Here is an 18,498-nt window from a genome sequence, read left to right as displayed (position 1 = left end):
ACTGCCTTTAAAAGTCCATAGTTATCATTCTTGGACAAGAATAAGACTCGGAGTCTACAGCTATGCTACCAGCTCTGTTTGGTACAGCGGTGCTTTGAGCTAAATACTAATATCAGCATGCTAGCTTTAGCAGGTATAATGGTTACCATGTTCACAATCTTAGTTTAGCATGGTAGCATGCTAATATTTGCCAAATACTGTAGTACTGAGTTTTGAAGGTATTTGACAAATTCAAATTTTGACCAGATGATTGAGCTACATTAAAAGTGAAAATATCACCAAAGGTATAACTGTTCATCCTGAAGGGGAACAGGTATGTCTGGCCTAAATTTCTTGACAAGACATTGTCAAGACATTTCACCAAAACGTAACACCAAAATGTCAATCTTATGCTGACACTAGAGGAAAAGTAAGGAAATCAACAAAGTTAATAGGCTTTGTCCTCTGGGGAGCATGAATGTCTGTTCAATATGTCACAGCATTCCATCCAATAGATGTTGAGATATTTTACACTGAAGACATGTCTGTAGGTTGATGGGCACAGGTGTTACTAATAACATTAATGATGGCTCCATTCTGTTAGTACTATTCTATAAGTACAAAGCCACTAAATGGAGTTCAGCTCTCACTCATTTTGTAATTCACACCTGTGTTTTTCCTACTGTGACATGTCAGAACATCTTCCATGACAAACACATGACAGAAGACACATCCACAGTTCAACATCCTTGCAGACTATTAAGATTGTAATACTCGTAATAATCTGCTGCTGGAAAATAACATATGTCTCCAAATGGAGCACAGCCAACAATTCATTTCAGTCCTTATTAAATCTGGCATGTTGATTGAGATGCCACATTTGTATTTATAGCTGCAGCCATATGTGCTATGTCCATATGTACCACTATCTCTTGTACGGACTAATTAGATGGTTTCTTGGCCCTCTAACTTGTTTACAACTTCAAATAATATCCAGTGAAGCAGGTGGAAGTCAATGTATTTGTGTATTGTTAGATATAAAACAATGACATATCAGAATAGATACAGAAACATCAATACATCAAACACAATCCTGTTAACATTTCCAGGCTGATGTATTTAGTGTGGTCAAAAACAGTCAATGAAAGCTGACTTTTGATTAGTAAAAAAAATACAAAGCTACATCATATGCATGTTAAAACATCTGGAGCCATCTCAGCACATAATGTTTTGTCATTGATTAAAACTGAACCTAGACTCATGACAGTGATAGACCCCTACTATAGACCCTGTGTACTGTGTACTATAAAGTATATTAAATTCTCATATTGTATTGTCCTCATTGGCTGCCCGGTCATGTCACAGCATTTATGATGGACAACAATGAACCTCCTATATGAACAGTGCTACACAGCCAGAGCTTAAAATAGTGGGAGGAAGAGGAAAGAAAAATTGGTGGTGGGTTTTAGGTTAGACAAGGGCAACCATACACCATCCATCAAAGGACAGTCTGTGAGGGTGCTGAAAAAGTGCTGTACTTGGCACCACAATCTCCAACATTTTTTAAAAAAGGAAAGAATATATCTCCCCTATATATAAAAAAGACAATCAGGAGGCCTGTAGGATTGAATACGACACTGACATGATGACAAGCAATATCCCATGACTATTGTTTATCACTGTACTAAAATTAAAACTATAACAGTAGCCATATTTATGCTTTGTGTGTGCTGCTACAGTAACTATTTATTCCCATCACCGAAATGCTATTCCTTTCATTTCAGGCATACACAAAGATCCCCCCGATGGTTGCTGTGGCCCTGCTCAGTGGGCGAATCAGACTTCATAAAAAGCATGAGCTATTGGCTTGTCCTCTGAGTCATGGCATTCACAGCTGTCAGCCAAGGGCTCTCGAGCCGTGAGCCTGCACGCAAATCAGATGCGGTTTTCTCTTCTTCCAACTCTCTAAAGACAGCTTAACACAAAAAGAGGAAAAAGAGAGAGATGAAAGCAGCTATTAAGAAGGTTAGGGCCACACTGGCTGAGGATCAGTGGGCCCACTGGCCAAAGATACAAAATTGCACAAGCACGACATACTGTATTATTGTCAGACTCTCTGGCTGCAGACGGTCCACCAGGCTGCTCCAGATAGAGAAAAAAGAGGATGATGGAGAAGCATACTGTGTGCTAAACGAGACAAAGACCGCACTTGAGAGAGAGGAATAAAAAGAGAAGAGGTTTTTTTTATTTGAGGTTCGCTACAGAAGATGGAACAATTTAATGGGAAAGAGAGGAAAAGCAAATGCCAGCTCAGGAGAAAAAAAGCGAATCAAAAGGAGAGTAAGAACAATCGTTTCCAATGGAACACATTCAGAGAACAAGATTTATTGCTCTTTGGAGTACTGTTGGAGTTGTATTGACGGGAGCAGTTTACCCAATGCCTTTTAAAATTAAACAACAACCTTCAAAGCTGCCTCCGTGCTATAGCTAGTTAATTGGATAACAGTGAGACAAGCCAGTAAGATGGGGACAAGTGCACGCTGCTGTAGACGCTCAGCGAGTCAAGGTGAGGCCGCAACACTGACAGCCTCATACAACATCGACGAGCCACTGAAGAAAGATTTGACGGCTGCTCACTTTCTAACAAGCTGAACTTGCATTTCCGCTTAATTAGAATGGTTTCTTAGTTGGAGAGCAGAGAAGCCTGAAGAGTGGTAAGATACAATAAACTCATTAGAATGAGCACTATATGATTCATTAGGCAGACACCTTTCATCAGCACATTTTTCAGCACAAATTCATTCCTTTACCTTCTCAAAGAACCATATGTGTTTGCAACTTTGAGCTCTTTAAGTACTTAACTTTTTTCTGCTGACAATATTCCAATGTATCCTATACAGTTTTACATTTTGAGCAAGTTTGAAAGGAAACCAATGGAAATCTAGAATGGCTTCACATTAACATTTTTAAACCAAAGGAGCATGCTAAATGGTGACCTGTGACGCACGGTTACGTAGTGGTGATTTGTAGTAACAGTCTAAAACATGCAAAAACTCCTGGCATGATCCTTTAAATCAGTGGTTCAAGCCTGCAAGATAAATCTGAGAGGTTGCAAGATGAGGAGAGGAAAGCAGAAAACATATTTTTAATAGATAAAAGATTTTTTCCTGGGAATTATTGGATAATTTGAATTCTAAAATGATCCAAACAAGGCAAATAAAATCAGTCTGTGGTTGAAATAGTAACACAACACCTGGTAGACATGTGAAACTAGTGACAAGGGGTGGAAAGTAGACGTTCTTTCATTTTGATGGGTCACAAGCCAAATTAGTTTGGAACCACTGCTTTAAATGATGAACTGCAATATTCTGTTATGTGTTAAAGGTTTGCATGTGGGACTGAACATGTAACCCCTCTGTGTTCAGCTGTAAAGTATAGCAGGGAATGTAAATATACAGTATAGTCCTTGACAAATCAATGGCAACAACAAATTCTAAATATTTTCCTTTATTGTTCAGCCTCTTCACCGCAACCCGCAATGAATGACTCTTTCATTTCTCCAAACACAGAGGCAGCCTCTCCTACAACAGCTCAGGTGAGTTACAATGGCAGGCTTCTGCCTCAGCGTGTCTCCAAGGCAACCCCGACATTCCATTTCAAATTAATTTGGACAGTAGCGCTTTTATAAATCGAGCACACTGCGGAAGCTTCATTCCATCTTCAAGAGAAAGGAAAGACACGGGGCAAAATGTGAGTCCATTATAAAGACTGCTCTGCACTATGTGTGGCTCGTGAAGTCATGAGGCAACTGTCTGAATGTAGCTGCATCTGTCATTTGTTTGATTGCGGTTGATTTGTTTTTTTTTTTGTGACCAAATCTTTTTATCTATTTTATTCTCCACAAGGTTTGCAGGCGTACATCAACAAGTAACCTCTGTCAATAACATAACATATAGGTATACCGAGGCACTGATAGACAGGTAAATAAATAGAACAAGGAGTAATAAAATAGAGAAAAGTAACAGAAAGCATACATCTGCACCTTAACCCTGACCTACCCTGTCATGGGTCTTTCTTTAAATTCCACAATAGATGCAGCTGTATTGAGCATAACATGGCTTGCCCTGTTCACCCTAGCAACAGAGAGCTCCATAGATAAAATCCTATTAAAGAGTGATTCCACTGATGAATAGAAATAGTAAGCGGTGGTTGCTACCTAACCTCCAACATCTTTTTAGTAACAGTGCATGTTGATAGCCACAGCTGTCTTTGAGTATGGTTAAAATTCTACCCGGAGTCTAAACCAAATGCTTCAGAGAGATGTATGTTATTTGTTCCCAGTCCACATTTGATTCAAATCACATAGGGTACAGTTTGGTGAAGTGGTTCTATTTATCATAAAACGCCGCTTTGGTGTCAAATAAGTTTGATATACATATGAAGTTCAGGTTTGTTAGTTTCTGGCCCAGTCTATAGATGATTCAGAGCAGTCTTTATTCAATATTGTTATTATCGCTAATGGGGTCTCTGTAACAAAGTGTGTAAATTCTGTAAATTAAAAGTGTAAATTGAAGAGACATGTCCTTTAGTCGATCGTGATAGTTTCTTAATTTAATCTACTACTGGATGAGTAATAGATTGCCTGTCACTTAAAATACTCGCAGCACGTAAAGCAGAACGTCATTGTAAATATAGAAAAAAGAAGTTGGATGACAATTTGTATGTTTCCCTCAAACCTTGAAAGCTTCTTAACCCAGTGTCATTCATAATGTTTGCTGAGCTGTATGTATTATTAGACCATTGAGGTAAGATAAAAATATTGTCCTCCATACTTTAATAAGCTTTTATAAAATATCGGTGTGTTAGCATGCCATTTAGATTTTCAATTATTTATCTTTTCTATTTTCTGCAAATTTTGAATTGCATACGCTATTATTAGACCATACTTCAGTCTACATTTTCTAACAGAAAGACCTGTAAACAAAATGTCATTCAGTGGAACTGCAGCTACCAAATTCCTCTTGACATTGAACCATGGAGTTTAAGTATTACCATTAAACCAATTTATTAAAGGACGAAAGGTAGCCTGGAAACGCAATTTAAAATTGGGTACTGACAGCCCTCCTGACTCCTTCTTTCTTTGTAGGTTGGCCAGTTTTATTTTTGGGTGTCTGCTGCTCCATAAAAATCTAGTAATTGATTGTGTTTGTTTGCCAATGACGTTAAAAATGCTGGTCTATTACTGGTGGTTCTTTTTGTAGTAAAAGTCCCTCAGTTTGAATCAGTAGTTCTCACCCGTGTGCTGGTCGAATGCTTGTAATAAACACAGGGTGTAACCTGTCAATTGAAATTCTCCAGAGATGACCAGCTTGACCTACTGTAAAGGTTTCTATTTCACGGCTGTCTGCTCGTGGATGTAATCATCTATAAGAATAAACATGGGTGTAATTTGTATGCATGCTCCAATTAGAGATGTCGGCTGGTGATATATAGATTGAGGCTCTGCTGCTGGCTGATTCCGGCCTCCACGACAATAATAGACCAAACACAGATAGGAGAGAGAACAAGTGTCACTGGGGGAGGCTTTTCAGGGAGTACACTGTGTCTCCTGTCACATACTGCCCTTCTCCTCACAAAGATAACACACACACACACACACACACACACAAATATACCTCTCTCCTCCTCCTTTCTGATCTCTCAACCCTCGTATACGTGTAGTTCATTCACAGCAGAGGGACAGGATTGAGAGTCCTGCACTGCGCCTTCTCCCCTCTCTGCATTCGTAGCGTGTACATACAGTATATTTCTACTCTGTATGTGTAGAGATTGAGGGGAAAAATGGAGGTCGTCCACCGGGACCGCACTGAGATTGCTGACAGGAACGCTGTCTGATGCTGCACCGCAGGAGAGTGATTAGGAAAGGTTTTGTCATTTTTCCCGATATTTTTGGGCCTCGGTTGGCATCTTTTTTTTTTTTTTTTTTTTTTCCCCTCCACAATCACTGACAGGACCACTGCCTGTCACGATAAGAAAACATTCTCTTCAAAGCAAGGAGACACCGTGATTAACTAACGTCAGAGGACAGATAGCTTCCACTGAATCAAGGTCAACTTGCAAAAAGCCCTGTTTTGACAGGATTTCTCAGTAATGGTTTTCACTGAAAAATGCAAAGCTTTAAATTGGATCTGCTTGTGCAGACAAAAACTACCAAAACGGTCACGGAAGGCAAACACAGATGAGGACGGAATTAATCTGGCACACATATTGACTGAAAATGGAAACTGTAGAAGACTGAGAGATAAAGACTCAGAGAGAATGTCAGACAGGAGGCCCCATGAAAGAGAAACTGATTGGCTGATTGATTGATGAAAAACTCAGTCAATAGACAGCTCACCCCTATCGTCTCTGATCTTCAGTGACCTCGAACAAAATCAAAAAAAAACACATGGTATGGTTCAGTTCACTGAGAGAAAAACAGGCCTTCTTCAGAAGATGAGAGAGGTGGGGACCAGGACAAACTGACAGATATGTCGCTGACAGTGATGATGACCATCTGTCATCGGCTCCTCACGCACCTCACTGCCCTGCAGAGAGGCACGCAGATGGGTGCACACGTGCATACACAACACGTACACACAGCTATCGACCCTGCAGCCGGGGAGATAGGAGCTTCAAAAAAACCAAAAAAACCAAAAAAAAAAAACATTTCAGCAGCTTCCCTCAGACTGTCAAGGTGAGATCGGTCACTCCTCCCTCCCCTTGCACAGTGTTGCTCCTGTGCTTTTACATCTCAATCTGCAGCGCTCCCATATTGGAGGCCATGCGTGAAGCGCCCCGGCTGTGGCAAAAGGGAGATAACATGAGACAAACCATAATGCCACAATGGACATCCCACCTCTCTCTGCCAGCTCGGATTTCACATCTCCTCTGGCCATCTGTCAGAAAGGACTACGTGCTAGAGGGCTATGAAGCTGCAGATATTCCAGCTTTAACGCAGGCTCTACCGCTCTGCCTCCAGAGACGATACATGCATGCATGTATGAATGCAGTAATGCCTTTGATGTCTCATGAAGGCTGTTTTTGTTTTGTGTTTTTTTGAGAGGGGGGAGGGTTCCAAAGCAATGTTTCTGGGCTAATCAGTGTTGAAATGTATTTACATGCCGGGGGAAGGAGCTGATATTGAGTAAAATCTTCAAAAAGCAGGGGTTTCTAATCTGCAAGCTGGGAGCAGGATTAAGGCACCTTTCAGAGGAGGCATCCTGCTATAATCCCCAGCCTCTGTACAAACAACAGTTTGTATATTCATACACAGATTGGGAAGTGGAAGCAGATGTGAATTGCCTCTGGGCACACAATGAACTGATGAATAAGAAAAAGTAACCAGTAAGGGACAGTGGAGGTGGTTATCTATCTTAGAATGAGCTAACTTTCATTACAAGAAGTTATTTTAAAGTTATTAAAACATCTTTTTATGGATGTAATCTGCAGTGGGGTGAGAAAATAGGCTTTTCAAGAAAACCACAATTCATTTTAATGGGTCATTCAGGGACTAATGAAGCTAATTTCCTCACTTCTCCATATCAGAGTTGCTGAACGTTAACACCAGTGAGAACTGCATTCATGTAGCATGACTGTTACTGTTGCTGTGTGGATTTTAATTTAGTTCCTCTCAGGGACCTGCGGTGATGTCGGGGGCTGGAGGTCACCTTCATCTAAGCCTATTTTAACATTTCAACTGAAGAACAAAAAGCCCCTTCCACACACAATACTGTTTTTTACACCATGATAACGATGCAAAGATTGTGATTCATACGGAAAATTAAAATTCATGCATCTGTGAAAGTACAAATCAAGGAGGTCTGTGGCTGAAAGCTGTTGTGACTTGAAATAAACCTTTTTTTTTTCAAGGGTTTTGTCACTCACACATGCACACAAACACACACACACGCACGCACAGAGTGACACTGATATAGAGCGTAGCCCAGCAAAGAGGAGTCCCTGGCCTATTTGCAGTAAAGCTATCTATCTTCACTGTCTGGAAGTCAAGTTGCACTGTCTGCTCACCTCTGCCATCCTCGTCTGCAAGCCTATACCTTGAGACAGGCTGCGGAGGATCTCCGGGGAGCCCGAGGACAGCAGCAGATCCAGCTTGTCAGCACTAGACACTGGAGTCTAGAGGAGCCAGCGGACTGAGAGTTGGCTGGAGAGAGGGTGGCTGGGACACAGTGAAAGTACTCGTAAAGGTCAGGTGAGCTGGCTGCTGCTCTTCCTCTGGGCTACCACTCGGCGCCTCAAAGGTCAGATGGAGCCCTCGGCAGCACTGGAGGTGTTATGAGAATACAAGAAATGTCACCAACACCAATACAGCTCCAGACAAAGTCGATACTGACACAGCTGCAGCTACACATAATGCTGGAGCCTTTGTTAGAAAGCCACTTCAATCAAGGTAGCGGGTAAAATGTTCTGTAGAGGACAAGTTGGAGGAATAGCACAAGATAGAGGCTGCTCCTCCTTCTGTTTATGCCAGACACAAGCACGGTAACCTGTTTGGCCATGCTGGTGTAAAAATAACCTAAATAATGAACAGCAGCAGGCCTCTTAGTGCTCTCAGTGGGCCAACTCAGAGCCCTCACCTCCTGTCCCACTCTCTCTCTCTCTCTGCCCTCCATTACGAGACAAAGTGAAGCTGACTGGATTCAAACATCTGCAACATTACTGAGTTAAAGTGAGACATTATAAGACAAAATGGCCAACCAGTTACAGTAACCCCCCGAGTGTCACATCCCTTCTGTGGTTCCCCATATGGACAGCGGCTATGATGGGCTTATTAATCCCCTGGGAAGTAGCGGACAGAGGATGAGTGTGTCCAGGCTTGCTGTAATATCCTCTGGCCAGGCACTGCGTCTCTCTGTGCACCGCCCGCCCCCACTCCCTCCACCATCGCCATCTGTTTCCTGCCCAGCACTCTGGCTTAAGTCCCTGTGGAGCCTCGGTCTCTTCTGCTCTTCTGGCTCGCTTTAAAAATTTGCCCCAATCAGCCGTTATGACATCTCATATACCGCACAGTGCCTCAAAATGCATAATCTCCAGGTTGGAATAGTAAACATACAGTAATATGATGTTTCTCAAGTGGTTAAAGTTGTTCTGAGTGACTGCGGATACATTTGATTATATCAGTATGAAAAAGCTTTATTAATTAGCTTTATTTTTCATTGAAACACTTTCAATAATAGAAAATTAGAAAACTAAATTCAGTTGTAATTGTTATTTTTTCGTAAAGCTGCAACTAACAGTTATTTTCATTATCAATTAATCTACTGATTATTTTCTCAATTAATCAATTTGTCTATAAAATATCAGTAAATAGTGAAAAATGTTATAATTTCTCTACATCTCAAGGTGTTGTTTTCCAGACCAACAGTCTAAAAGCCAAACATATTCAGTTTACTATCATGTATGACATATAAAAACATCAGATTCTCACATTTGAGAAGCTGGAAGCAGCCAGGTTTTGGTTTGACATTTTTCAAGATTATTCAATTATAAAAATAGTAGCAGATTCATTTTTTTCTCGACACCTCCGGTGAAGGTTTTGAGTTATAGTTCAGTTCAGTTTCACCCAGATCATATGTATCATACGGTACACAATCGCCAACACGATCGGGCCGTATCCTGCTTCTATCATATTCCCTACAGTAACTGTGTTTGTATTCTTTCATTCCCTTTGTGATTTGAGCGATGAAAAGAGGGTTTCCTTATTCTGTGTGGTTGCTGTTATTATGTAGTTTCACTCACAGAGCGGGGGATAGAGAGCGGGGATTTCTGTGAGCAGAGGGTTTGCAGTGGAAATTGTTTTGCTAGATGTGTGTTACAGGAAAGGAGAAGATAACTAAGCCTTTTTTTCAACTTGTTTCAAGACGTCCCCACTCTCCACAATCTCTACCGGCATTAGAAACTTGTAACTGTAGGTACAACATAACCTCTTGACACACAAGTATAAATCCAGATGAAGTTACTGTACTTATATAATACCTTTCTACAAAAACTGATTAAATGCATTGAAAACCTATAGAAAATTGGAAAAGTGTACACTATATACCAAGGCTCTGCTTAAAACTTAATAATTCTCTCACTCTCTCCCACTAGTCCCCTGGGGCCCCGTTTCCAATCCAGCATCACAGGGGGTCTGCTTTGGTCATTCCGGCTGCCTGGTGGTGAAGCCAGCACCCCGTAGATCCTCTCATCTCAACTCAGGATATTCCCTCAGAACTGCTCTTCAACAAATACACAGCCTCTATAGTCGACTTTATATAAAGTACATGCTTCAATAAATGTCTTTCTACCCTCCATCTAACCTGTGTTTTGGGACAAGCAAATGATATCACTTTACTGCAGTTGATATGACTTCCAAGGTGACACACACTTTGGTTTTTGGCACTTTTTTTTTTTTTTTGATGAGGCAGTTATTTAAAGTTATTGCCAGGATTCAAATGTTATATCTTTATGGCTTGCCTCAGATGAGATGATAAGTTCAGGGATCAGAGATGCACCCTGCAGTACTTGTGCATAATTTTAAATGAATTATGAATTATGCCTTTAATCTCAGGTGTGTTGCCTTATCCTTGTAGATTGAAGTACAAAAAAAACAGCAGTATGTAGCTACAGTAGTCTTACTGCCAGGAGCAGACCCACTGACCAATCAGAACTATGACTCAGGTTCCTCCCCATTTCAGTCAACCTGCAGCATGAGAAGAAGTTCAGTGTCAGATTCTTACCCTGAAGATAACTAGATCACAGATCCATTTCTGTCTTTACTCACTCACTCTAATCCTGTCCATCTCTCATATGTCCCACTTTCTGTTGGTAATCATATTTCTTGCCACTGAATAAATGAGCAACATCCTCACAAACCCTTCTCTGTTAACAAGTGCACAGCTGTCAATGCTAGAAGGCCAGGGTCCACTGCATTTAGTGCTTCGTAGCACCTTGAACCGTATATTCATCACTGAGCCGCATATAGGTTGAGTATAGAACTTTGCGTTGCTTTCTATCTGTCCCTGGTGAGCTGTGTGACCTCACACGCTTTCTGATTCACAGCGTGAGCTTTAAGGGAGCCTATAGGGTTCACGAGCCACAACTTTTATCTGCACGCCCCCCCAAGGAGGTAGATTCTCCTGTTTCTCCCTAATGGAAAAGGCATTGGGCATGAAATTTCCCCTGACAGCTGACTCCTTTAAACCCAGCAAAAGATCTGCTCTACACTGTGGGGTTAATCGATGGGGTTGGGGGACTGAGGATAGAATACAGATGAGAAACGGAGGCAGATGTGCAGATGAGGAGAGACACGTCCTTAGAGAAAACCTATATCCGTCTTTGACAGGGCTCTGAAAAATATACAGAAATGTGCTTCATGCTTGCTTTTCAAGCTTCAGGCCTGCAAATGGACATTTCTTATTGTAGAACAAAACAAAGACAAAAAATACCACCGGGGTGCTGAGCAGTTTGGAGACGACATTCATTCGGCCTCGGCTTGGCATCCACGGGCCACTTGCCCTCACTGAGCGAGTAAAGGTCGGACACTTTTCCTGCAGCGCAGCTCTGGAGGAGGGCAGGCTCATTTGAAAAACACACTATTCTGCACTAAAAGAGTACTTTCACAGTAATATGCAGTATTATGCAAAGCGTGCCGTGGTTGCTTGCATTTGTTGTTGAAATGTGTTTCTTTGAAAACATGCTGGATATTTTTTTTTTACTTTTGAGAGGAACAAATAGTGCCCTCCAACATTTTATACTAGTGGAGCTGACTTCATGTTTGAAAAGATCTCATTTATACCAAAATCCTTCTGCCTGTTAGATAAATATTTGTTGCCAGAAAGCCAATACAGAACTATCCAACTAGAAAAGAAATTACTCATAGCTAGGAAAAAACTTTTTATGAGCAATACACTGAATATTTTCACAGCTGATTCCCAAAAATCTGATGTTTGTGACTCTCTAAGAGACACATGTATATTTGTTTATGATCCTCCTTGTGAATCCTTGAACATATTATCTCTGCTATCAGAACATATAAGGTCTACAATGCTGATGTAAGAAAGCTATAAAGCCTGTAACTTCCTGTTGCTAAGAAAGCCGCTCCTCACAATAACAACCATTCAAGATGTGAGTCAACAAAAGCTCTTTTATGGGTGTTGGGAGGCTCAGAGATAGAAAGGCTGTCAGTGCATCTCTTTTATCAGATTGGTTAATATAAGTGGGTCCCTGTGGTAAATAGTGGCACTATATTGCCAGCGACAAATGCTCTGACTCAAACACAACAGCAATAGTAAAATGTCCCACTTTATCTCCATCTTCCGAGGCTCCTGCCTGCTATCGCGGCCCCTGTGACTTAACAAGAGCGAAAGGAGCGCCGCGCCTCAACAGCCTCTCAGCTCATACCTCTGAGTCCACCGCCGACAACGCACACGTTCCTAATTCTTCCAGCAAAGGTCCACAGGGAGCAATGAAGCCAAACATTCTCCCAAAAAGAAATTGGCAGCCAGGGTCCATAAATGTAAGCAGGCTCTCTGCTGTGTGAATTGCTGCTGGTCGCCGAGCTCTCAGAACAGCTGTTTCACTGTACGTGTGTCTTTGTCTGTTTTATTTGAGCTCTTTGCATTAGTGTCACCAGTTGGCATCGCTCATTATGAGGGCTGCATTACACCCTCTTCAGTCTAACGTTCGTATGCATATACAGTTGAACTTTTTTTTTTTTTTTGCGTTCTGCTTTAACAACAAAGTGAGGATTTCTGCTGCGGCTGCGGCCATAACTGGAAACTGATTTCATCCAGTTTAATCAGCCTTATTAGCATAAGACACTGAAAATGGCATAATTTTACTAATGACTGATGTGCAAATTCTACTGATTGCAAAAGTTTAAATTGCTTACTAAATCAAGGTTGGGAAACTGTGATAGTGGCATGGTAGCAAAAAAAAAGTCACTAGTCTAATCACTAGAGAGGAGCTGCTGCAGTTTGGGTGTGCATGTGTATGTAAGAGAGAGAGAGAGGATGGCACTGACTCATAACTGAAACATGCTCATAAAAGATCTTGAATTAAACTAAAAGCCTGTTAGAAACACGGTGATATACAATTTATGCAGGTGAGATGGATGCATTAAGACTAGTTCTGTTTTACAGATCACCATGATGTAAATTATTTCCTATTTTATCTTATTTAAGAATTTCATCTAAGTAATGTAAGACTTGAATCACGACTTTAACCAGCCATCAACTAACTGCTGGTGAATTCTGATCTGTGAAACAGTCAAATTAGTGAACTGCTGTACCTCCTGTTTTATAAAAGAGCACAACTCAGTGTTACTAAAAGTCTCTGGAACATTTTTAGAAGACCTAATCAGTCATGAACAGGAATTCAATATACTGTTGAATTCCTGCAGGCAAAGCCACAACCACCACCTGCAGGACTTCAATAGTATATTGCTCATTTTACAATTTTATTGTTCAGTTGTTACTAGCAGACTGTAGCTCCCTAATATATGACTATGAACACTTTGAGCAGGGAGTGGGGATGGAAAGAAATGTTGATTCAGCTACAGAATACAATTGTTTTATTTTATGATTTTCATAAAAGCATAATAGCTCCAGGATAGATTTTTTTTTTTTAGTCTGCAAATATGAGGCATGCAATTGTTGTTTTTACTGTTAATAAAGCTGCTGAAACTACTCTGAAGTTGAGCTGAAACAACACATATACTTCCTTTATTAAGAAGCGTGCACATATGGGGAAGCACAAAGCAACAAACAGAATAATGATGCAGCAGCTGAGCTTCAACCTCAAGCGGCATCTGCTCAGGTTCAAACCAAGTTCTGATGCAACTTCGGCGTGTAAGAGGTGAATCGAGCTGTTTGCAAATGCTGTAAAAGAAAAATAATGTATTGTGTTGATACAAAACACAGATTTTGACACTGAGGAAGAAGAAACACGCTGTTCTTATTGTGGAACTGAAACTGAATATTTGTATTTGTCTGGTTACTGCATTACATGGGTCAGTAGTTGCAGGTACAGATTTCTTTGTAAACCGGTAATCACTGCTAACATGTCGTCAAAGGTAATCTGGACAGAATCTTGCAGATGGTGGCAACAATTTTCCTCTCAGAGGTCTGATGAACAGGCCTCCCAAGCTGCCAATGCTTTCATTCTGCAAATTGGATACAATTAGTCTGACTAATTGCTTGTGGTTGCTTGATCAAAGTGGTGACAGAGATTTGGAGACATAAAAGGAGGTGACAGTATGAGATGTAGAGACGATGTCCGCTATTGACAGCAGTGATGTGTTACTTCGCCATGCCTAATGCACCCTTCAGCTGAGGAGACGCTTTAACGTGTCTGCAGAATACTCCGCTAACCAGCAGCACATCTGACATCAGTTCCCTCAACCAACGAGAAGACACAAAGCCTCTCACACTCTCCATTAACACCTAACGTTCATGACAGTAAGTGCGATTCCATCTACCTGTTTTTATGCGCATTTTCAATTAGTGCATTAAAAAAACCTGGTGGAGATGGATCTTGGACAGTTTTTTACACTTGGCTGAGGTGGAGAAATTGTATCGCTAAAAACAAACAGTGTAATGGAGACAGACTTAGCAAATAAATAATGACGTACTTAAAGCATGTGACTTAAATGTCACTCAAGCTTTCACTCCGCTGAAGAGATGAAAAAGTTGCACACGTTCCTCAAAATAATTCATTCACATTCCCATTTACACATGGTTTTCCACCATTTGAGCTTCTTTTAATTGCGTAATCTCATTGCATCCTCTTCTTCTGCAATGGTTTCATGACACTGGCCTGGAGAATTAGAGCTTCACATATCAGTAGTGGATAGAAACACACTTTAACACAATAAACTTGCACCACATGTGTATGGAAACTTGACTAATGTGCAGATTTAAAGGCGCAATGTTTTCTTGTAAACAAAAGTTATGTTTAAATTCAGTGTTACTCACTAAAACACTTTGTGTGTTTCCTTGAGCTCTAACAAACAATGTTGAATGCATTTCCTTACTCATAAAACATTTGCTAAACATTTGTTCACATTCATATTTATTAGCTTGCTGTCGTTCTTGCCTGTATCTGCTGGCGCGTTGCTGTGTTATTTGGCGCGCTACCACCACCTGTCTATCACTGGAGTAGAAGCCATTGGTAAGAATATGAATCATGTCATGTCCAAATGTACAACAACAAAAAAAAAAAATCAGGACCCACTCATACAAAAACTGCTCCATAGTGCTGCCACAAGTCAAAAACTCCACAGGGTACCTTTAAGTCAGAGCTTGATTCCCCATGAGACACACATGCTGCTGAAGGGCTCTTAGAATAAAATCATTTAATGTCGTATTAAGTGGCTATAAATGACAGTAAATGCATATGATACCTTCTTTATAACATTTTGAATGAAACACTACATGCTCCAACAACTGTAGACTAACCTGTTGTACTGCTTATTCTCAAAATAGGTTGTGGATTTTCCACTGAGAGAGTCTGTCAAGCAGGAGATAGAGCTCAGTGGATATTGCACATCAGTCCAATATCAGGTTTGGATTCACAGGCTGGGACTGTGCCTGACAGACACAGTCTGATACAGCTTCTATATAATTCACTATCCACTATTGATGTCCGTTACCTGTAAACTCTCTCTCAGAAGAGGCTAGTTACCATAGACACACTTGGGCTACCGTGCTGTGTGTGGGATACAGCCATGTTAGGCTTTATCAGCGTCTGCCTTTACACACTGGAAGCAGATGTTATGGATGTGATTTTACAAACAAGGGAGGTTCCCTGCCTTTCCTTTGTGTGTATCTATTGTGAGTGACTTGGTTCGCCCAGTTTATCTGGTGCATGCTGCCAAAAAAAACATTAGGAAATATTAATACAGCTGCCAGCGCTATGTCATCAGAACGGCGCCGTGCTGTGACAGAAATAAAGAGGGAATAGTTTCTCATACAGTTAGATGCTAAAAAACATCTTGCTTAAGGAAAGTGGTCCATGACTAAATTGGGAAGCGATCAAGGGAACATGACAATGACCTGTGCAATAAGCGCCCAGGTGCTGTTTGGCCAATAAGTTATGAGGGCAATCAAAGGTAAAGTAGGAGTCAAGCTGCTGTTAATAATACACACGCTGGTCCTCTAGTCTTTCTGTTTAACAGGTTATTATTTACCAAAGCCATTTGCTCATAAGTCTGTCTGTGAAGGCATCAGATGGATCATTGTCCAATCAGACACAAACAAAGGCAATAAATACAATGAGCTCTTGAGATACACACGATTTTACATAACCGTAGAGAGACAGCGTGATTGATTCATCCCCTGTCCCATAACAGCTGTATGACTCTGACAGGGAGGAGTGTGTTGATGAGCTCTAATTTTTGAACATTTTGACTATAAAGACAGAAATAACTCAAAACCAAGCACCCATATAGATTTTATACCGAGGCCAATCTACTAAATGCATCCACCAGTGCACCAGCTCTGAGCTGAGGATAAAGAGAGCAAACTGTTATTTTAGGTCTGGCCCGCTCTAAATAGCGGAAGGCGGTGCGGCGACTGCAGCAGGCAGGGCTGATATAAATTTCCAGTATGCTCTGCGAAGAAAAGATGGAAAAGGTCAGAGACTGCATTCATCTTTTCAGCACTGTTTTCGCTCACAGCATCACCTTTTCCTGCTTTTATTCCTCCGCATCCTTGGCCTTTTTCCCATCTCTCTGGGGTAAATAAATGGAACAGTGCCACGCGGCGCAGCTCAGCACTGATGACATTTTGTCATCTGCTGGTTTCACTCAGGATGAGCCATTGTCACTCATCACACGCACCCACTGACAGCACTGTTTATCCAGAGCAATTAAACTGATGTTTATTCAAAAGATTGTACGTGATCCAAATAAATGATATTGGAATTCGACATGATTCAAATAGACCGTTTAAATTGCGAGCAGAGGCTAGCAGCGGATTACAATAGTTTACCCTTGTAAATACTGATTTTAATGAGCGAGAGAGAGGTTAGTAATTCACCAAAAAAAGCCATTATTGAGGCTCTGTCTATTTCCTCATGTGAGAGCCGCTCCCTGAGTCATCATCTTATCTTTGCCCGATCCTCTCCACCACCTCACCCACTCAGGATTATGACAGCTCTGGATGGGCTGCTGAGAGGATCATTTCTCCCACTCTCTCTTTTATTCTTTATCTACTGCACCTATCGCTGCAATAAGACTCAGTAGGCTTTCGGGGGAGCGCTACGAAACAAAAATAATCATTTCCTAAACAACTAACACCTGCCTTCACGGCATGGGCGTATGCAACAAAGCATTTCTGTGTATTTTGCAACTGTGTGTCTGTAAATCTCTTGCGGCAGAGCTGAAGAGCTCAAGTTTGGCTTTCGGGTCCTAATTTAAATTTCGTCTTTTCTTTTGTGGCTTTTGGAGAAAGTAAACTTCTTCATTAAAACATACTTCAGTCAATAATGTCTCTACGGTTTTCACACACAGAGGTTAATTGGCTTATGTTTCTTTTTTGCCACGACATCACAAAAATCGGAAGCGCTGTTCTCCTGAAAAAACACTGCTGCTGTTGCAAACTAGCTTAAAACCAATCATGTTTTTATATAGGCCTAATTCTAGAGAAAAACATATATATTTAAATATATTTTACACGTTACCCTCTTTAAAACGATTATTTGACTTTAAAAACTGCAATATTGAATGATATTTTTTGCAGTAGAAAACAGAGTGTATTTTTCTCAGCTTGTATGTAGGGTGTTGTTTGCTTGGGAGGGTGTGTGTGTGTGTGTGTGTGTGTGTGTGTGTGTGTTTGTGTGTGTGTGTATTGGTTTTCTGGAGTCAGCATGGCAGATGGTTTTGTATTGAGGGTGTGTTGGGCGCAGCAGCTGCTCTCATTGCGCCTCACCATTCTTCTCACACACACACACGTAAACACACACGGCGCTCCTGAAAAGTACACCGAGATCACCTGATGGAACCAGACACTGATCCCCCCCCTCCCCCCCCCCCCTCCATTATTCATGAGCTGACCGAGAGGAGCAACATGACCACCCTAATATGCTGTAAATTCCTAACACAGAGCTCTCCCCGCATCGAGCGATCACTCTCTCCCGTGATTTCGTACTCACCTCAACAACGCCGCCGCACTTTCTCATGTCAAACACGCTGCTCGGCCTATGACATCATTTTCAAATTATGGGGGGGGGGGGGGGGGGGTGAAGGCTTAGCGATGAGCAGAGCGAATGCGGGAATAAAAATAAAGCATTTTTCACTGTTCTCATTCTCCCACCCCCCACCCCCCCCCATTCCTCTTTGTCTCAGTTTCTCTCTCTCTCTCTCTCTCTGTTTCTCTTCCCTCCCCTTCACCTCTCCTCTGAGGAGGGACTTCAAAGCATCTCTGAAGTCAGTGGGATAGAGGAAGGGGATCCCTAGGGGACAGCACCACACACACACAC

At 41.3% G+C, this 18,498-nt stretch overlaps 1 protein-coding gene and 1 long non-coding RNA gene across 3 annotated transcripts in view; one reads left to right on the top strand and one right to left on the bottom strand.

Moving 5' to 3' along the window:
- LOC122995810 overlaps window positions 1–10,371 on the top strand; it is a 59,208-nt gene extending 48,837 nt beyond the window's left edge. The window contains exons 3-5 of the long non-coding RNA XR_006406860.1: window positions 1,764–2,693; window positions 3,498–3,574; window positions 10,129–10,371. This is a non-coding gene — a long non-coding RNA (uncharacterized LOC122995810). The remainder of the gene's footprint in view (window positions 1–1,763; window positions 2,694–3,497; window positions 3,575–10,128) is intronic.
- The window catches only part of srrm3 (serine/arginine repetitive matrix 3), a 74,191-nt gene that overhangs the window by 49,972 nt on the left and 5,721 nt on the right, over window positions 1–18,498 (bottom strand). The window contains exon 1 of one of the 2 annotated variants that reach the window (XM_044371177.1): window positions 8,047–8,213. The exons of the other annotated variant lie outside the window; for it this stretch is intronic. Within the exon in view, the coding sequence (XP_044227112.1) occupies window positions 8,047–8,055 (9 nt within the window). The 5' untranslated portion in view covers window positions 8,056–8,213. Of the gene's footprint in view, window positions 1–8,046; window positions 8,214–18,498 lie in introns of those variants that run through there. 2 annotated transcript variants of the gene reach the window in all.

Source organism: Thunnus albacares, chromosome 13 (assembly GCF_914725855.1).
Source record: "Thunnus albacares chromosome 13, fThuAlb1.1, whole genome shotgun sequence".
Lineage (NCBI taxonomy): Eukaryota > Metazoa > Chordata > Actinopteri > Scombriformes > Scombridae > Thunnus > Thunnus albacares.
Note: the sequence above shows the minus strand (reverse complement) of the source record. Positions and strands in the feature narration are given on the sequence as shown.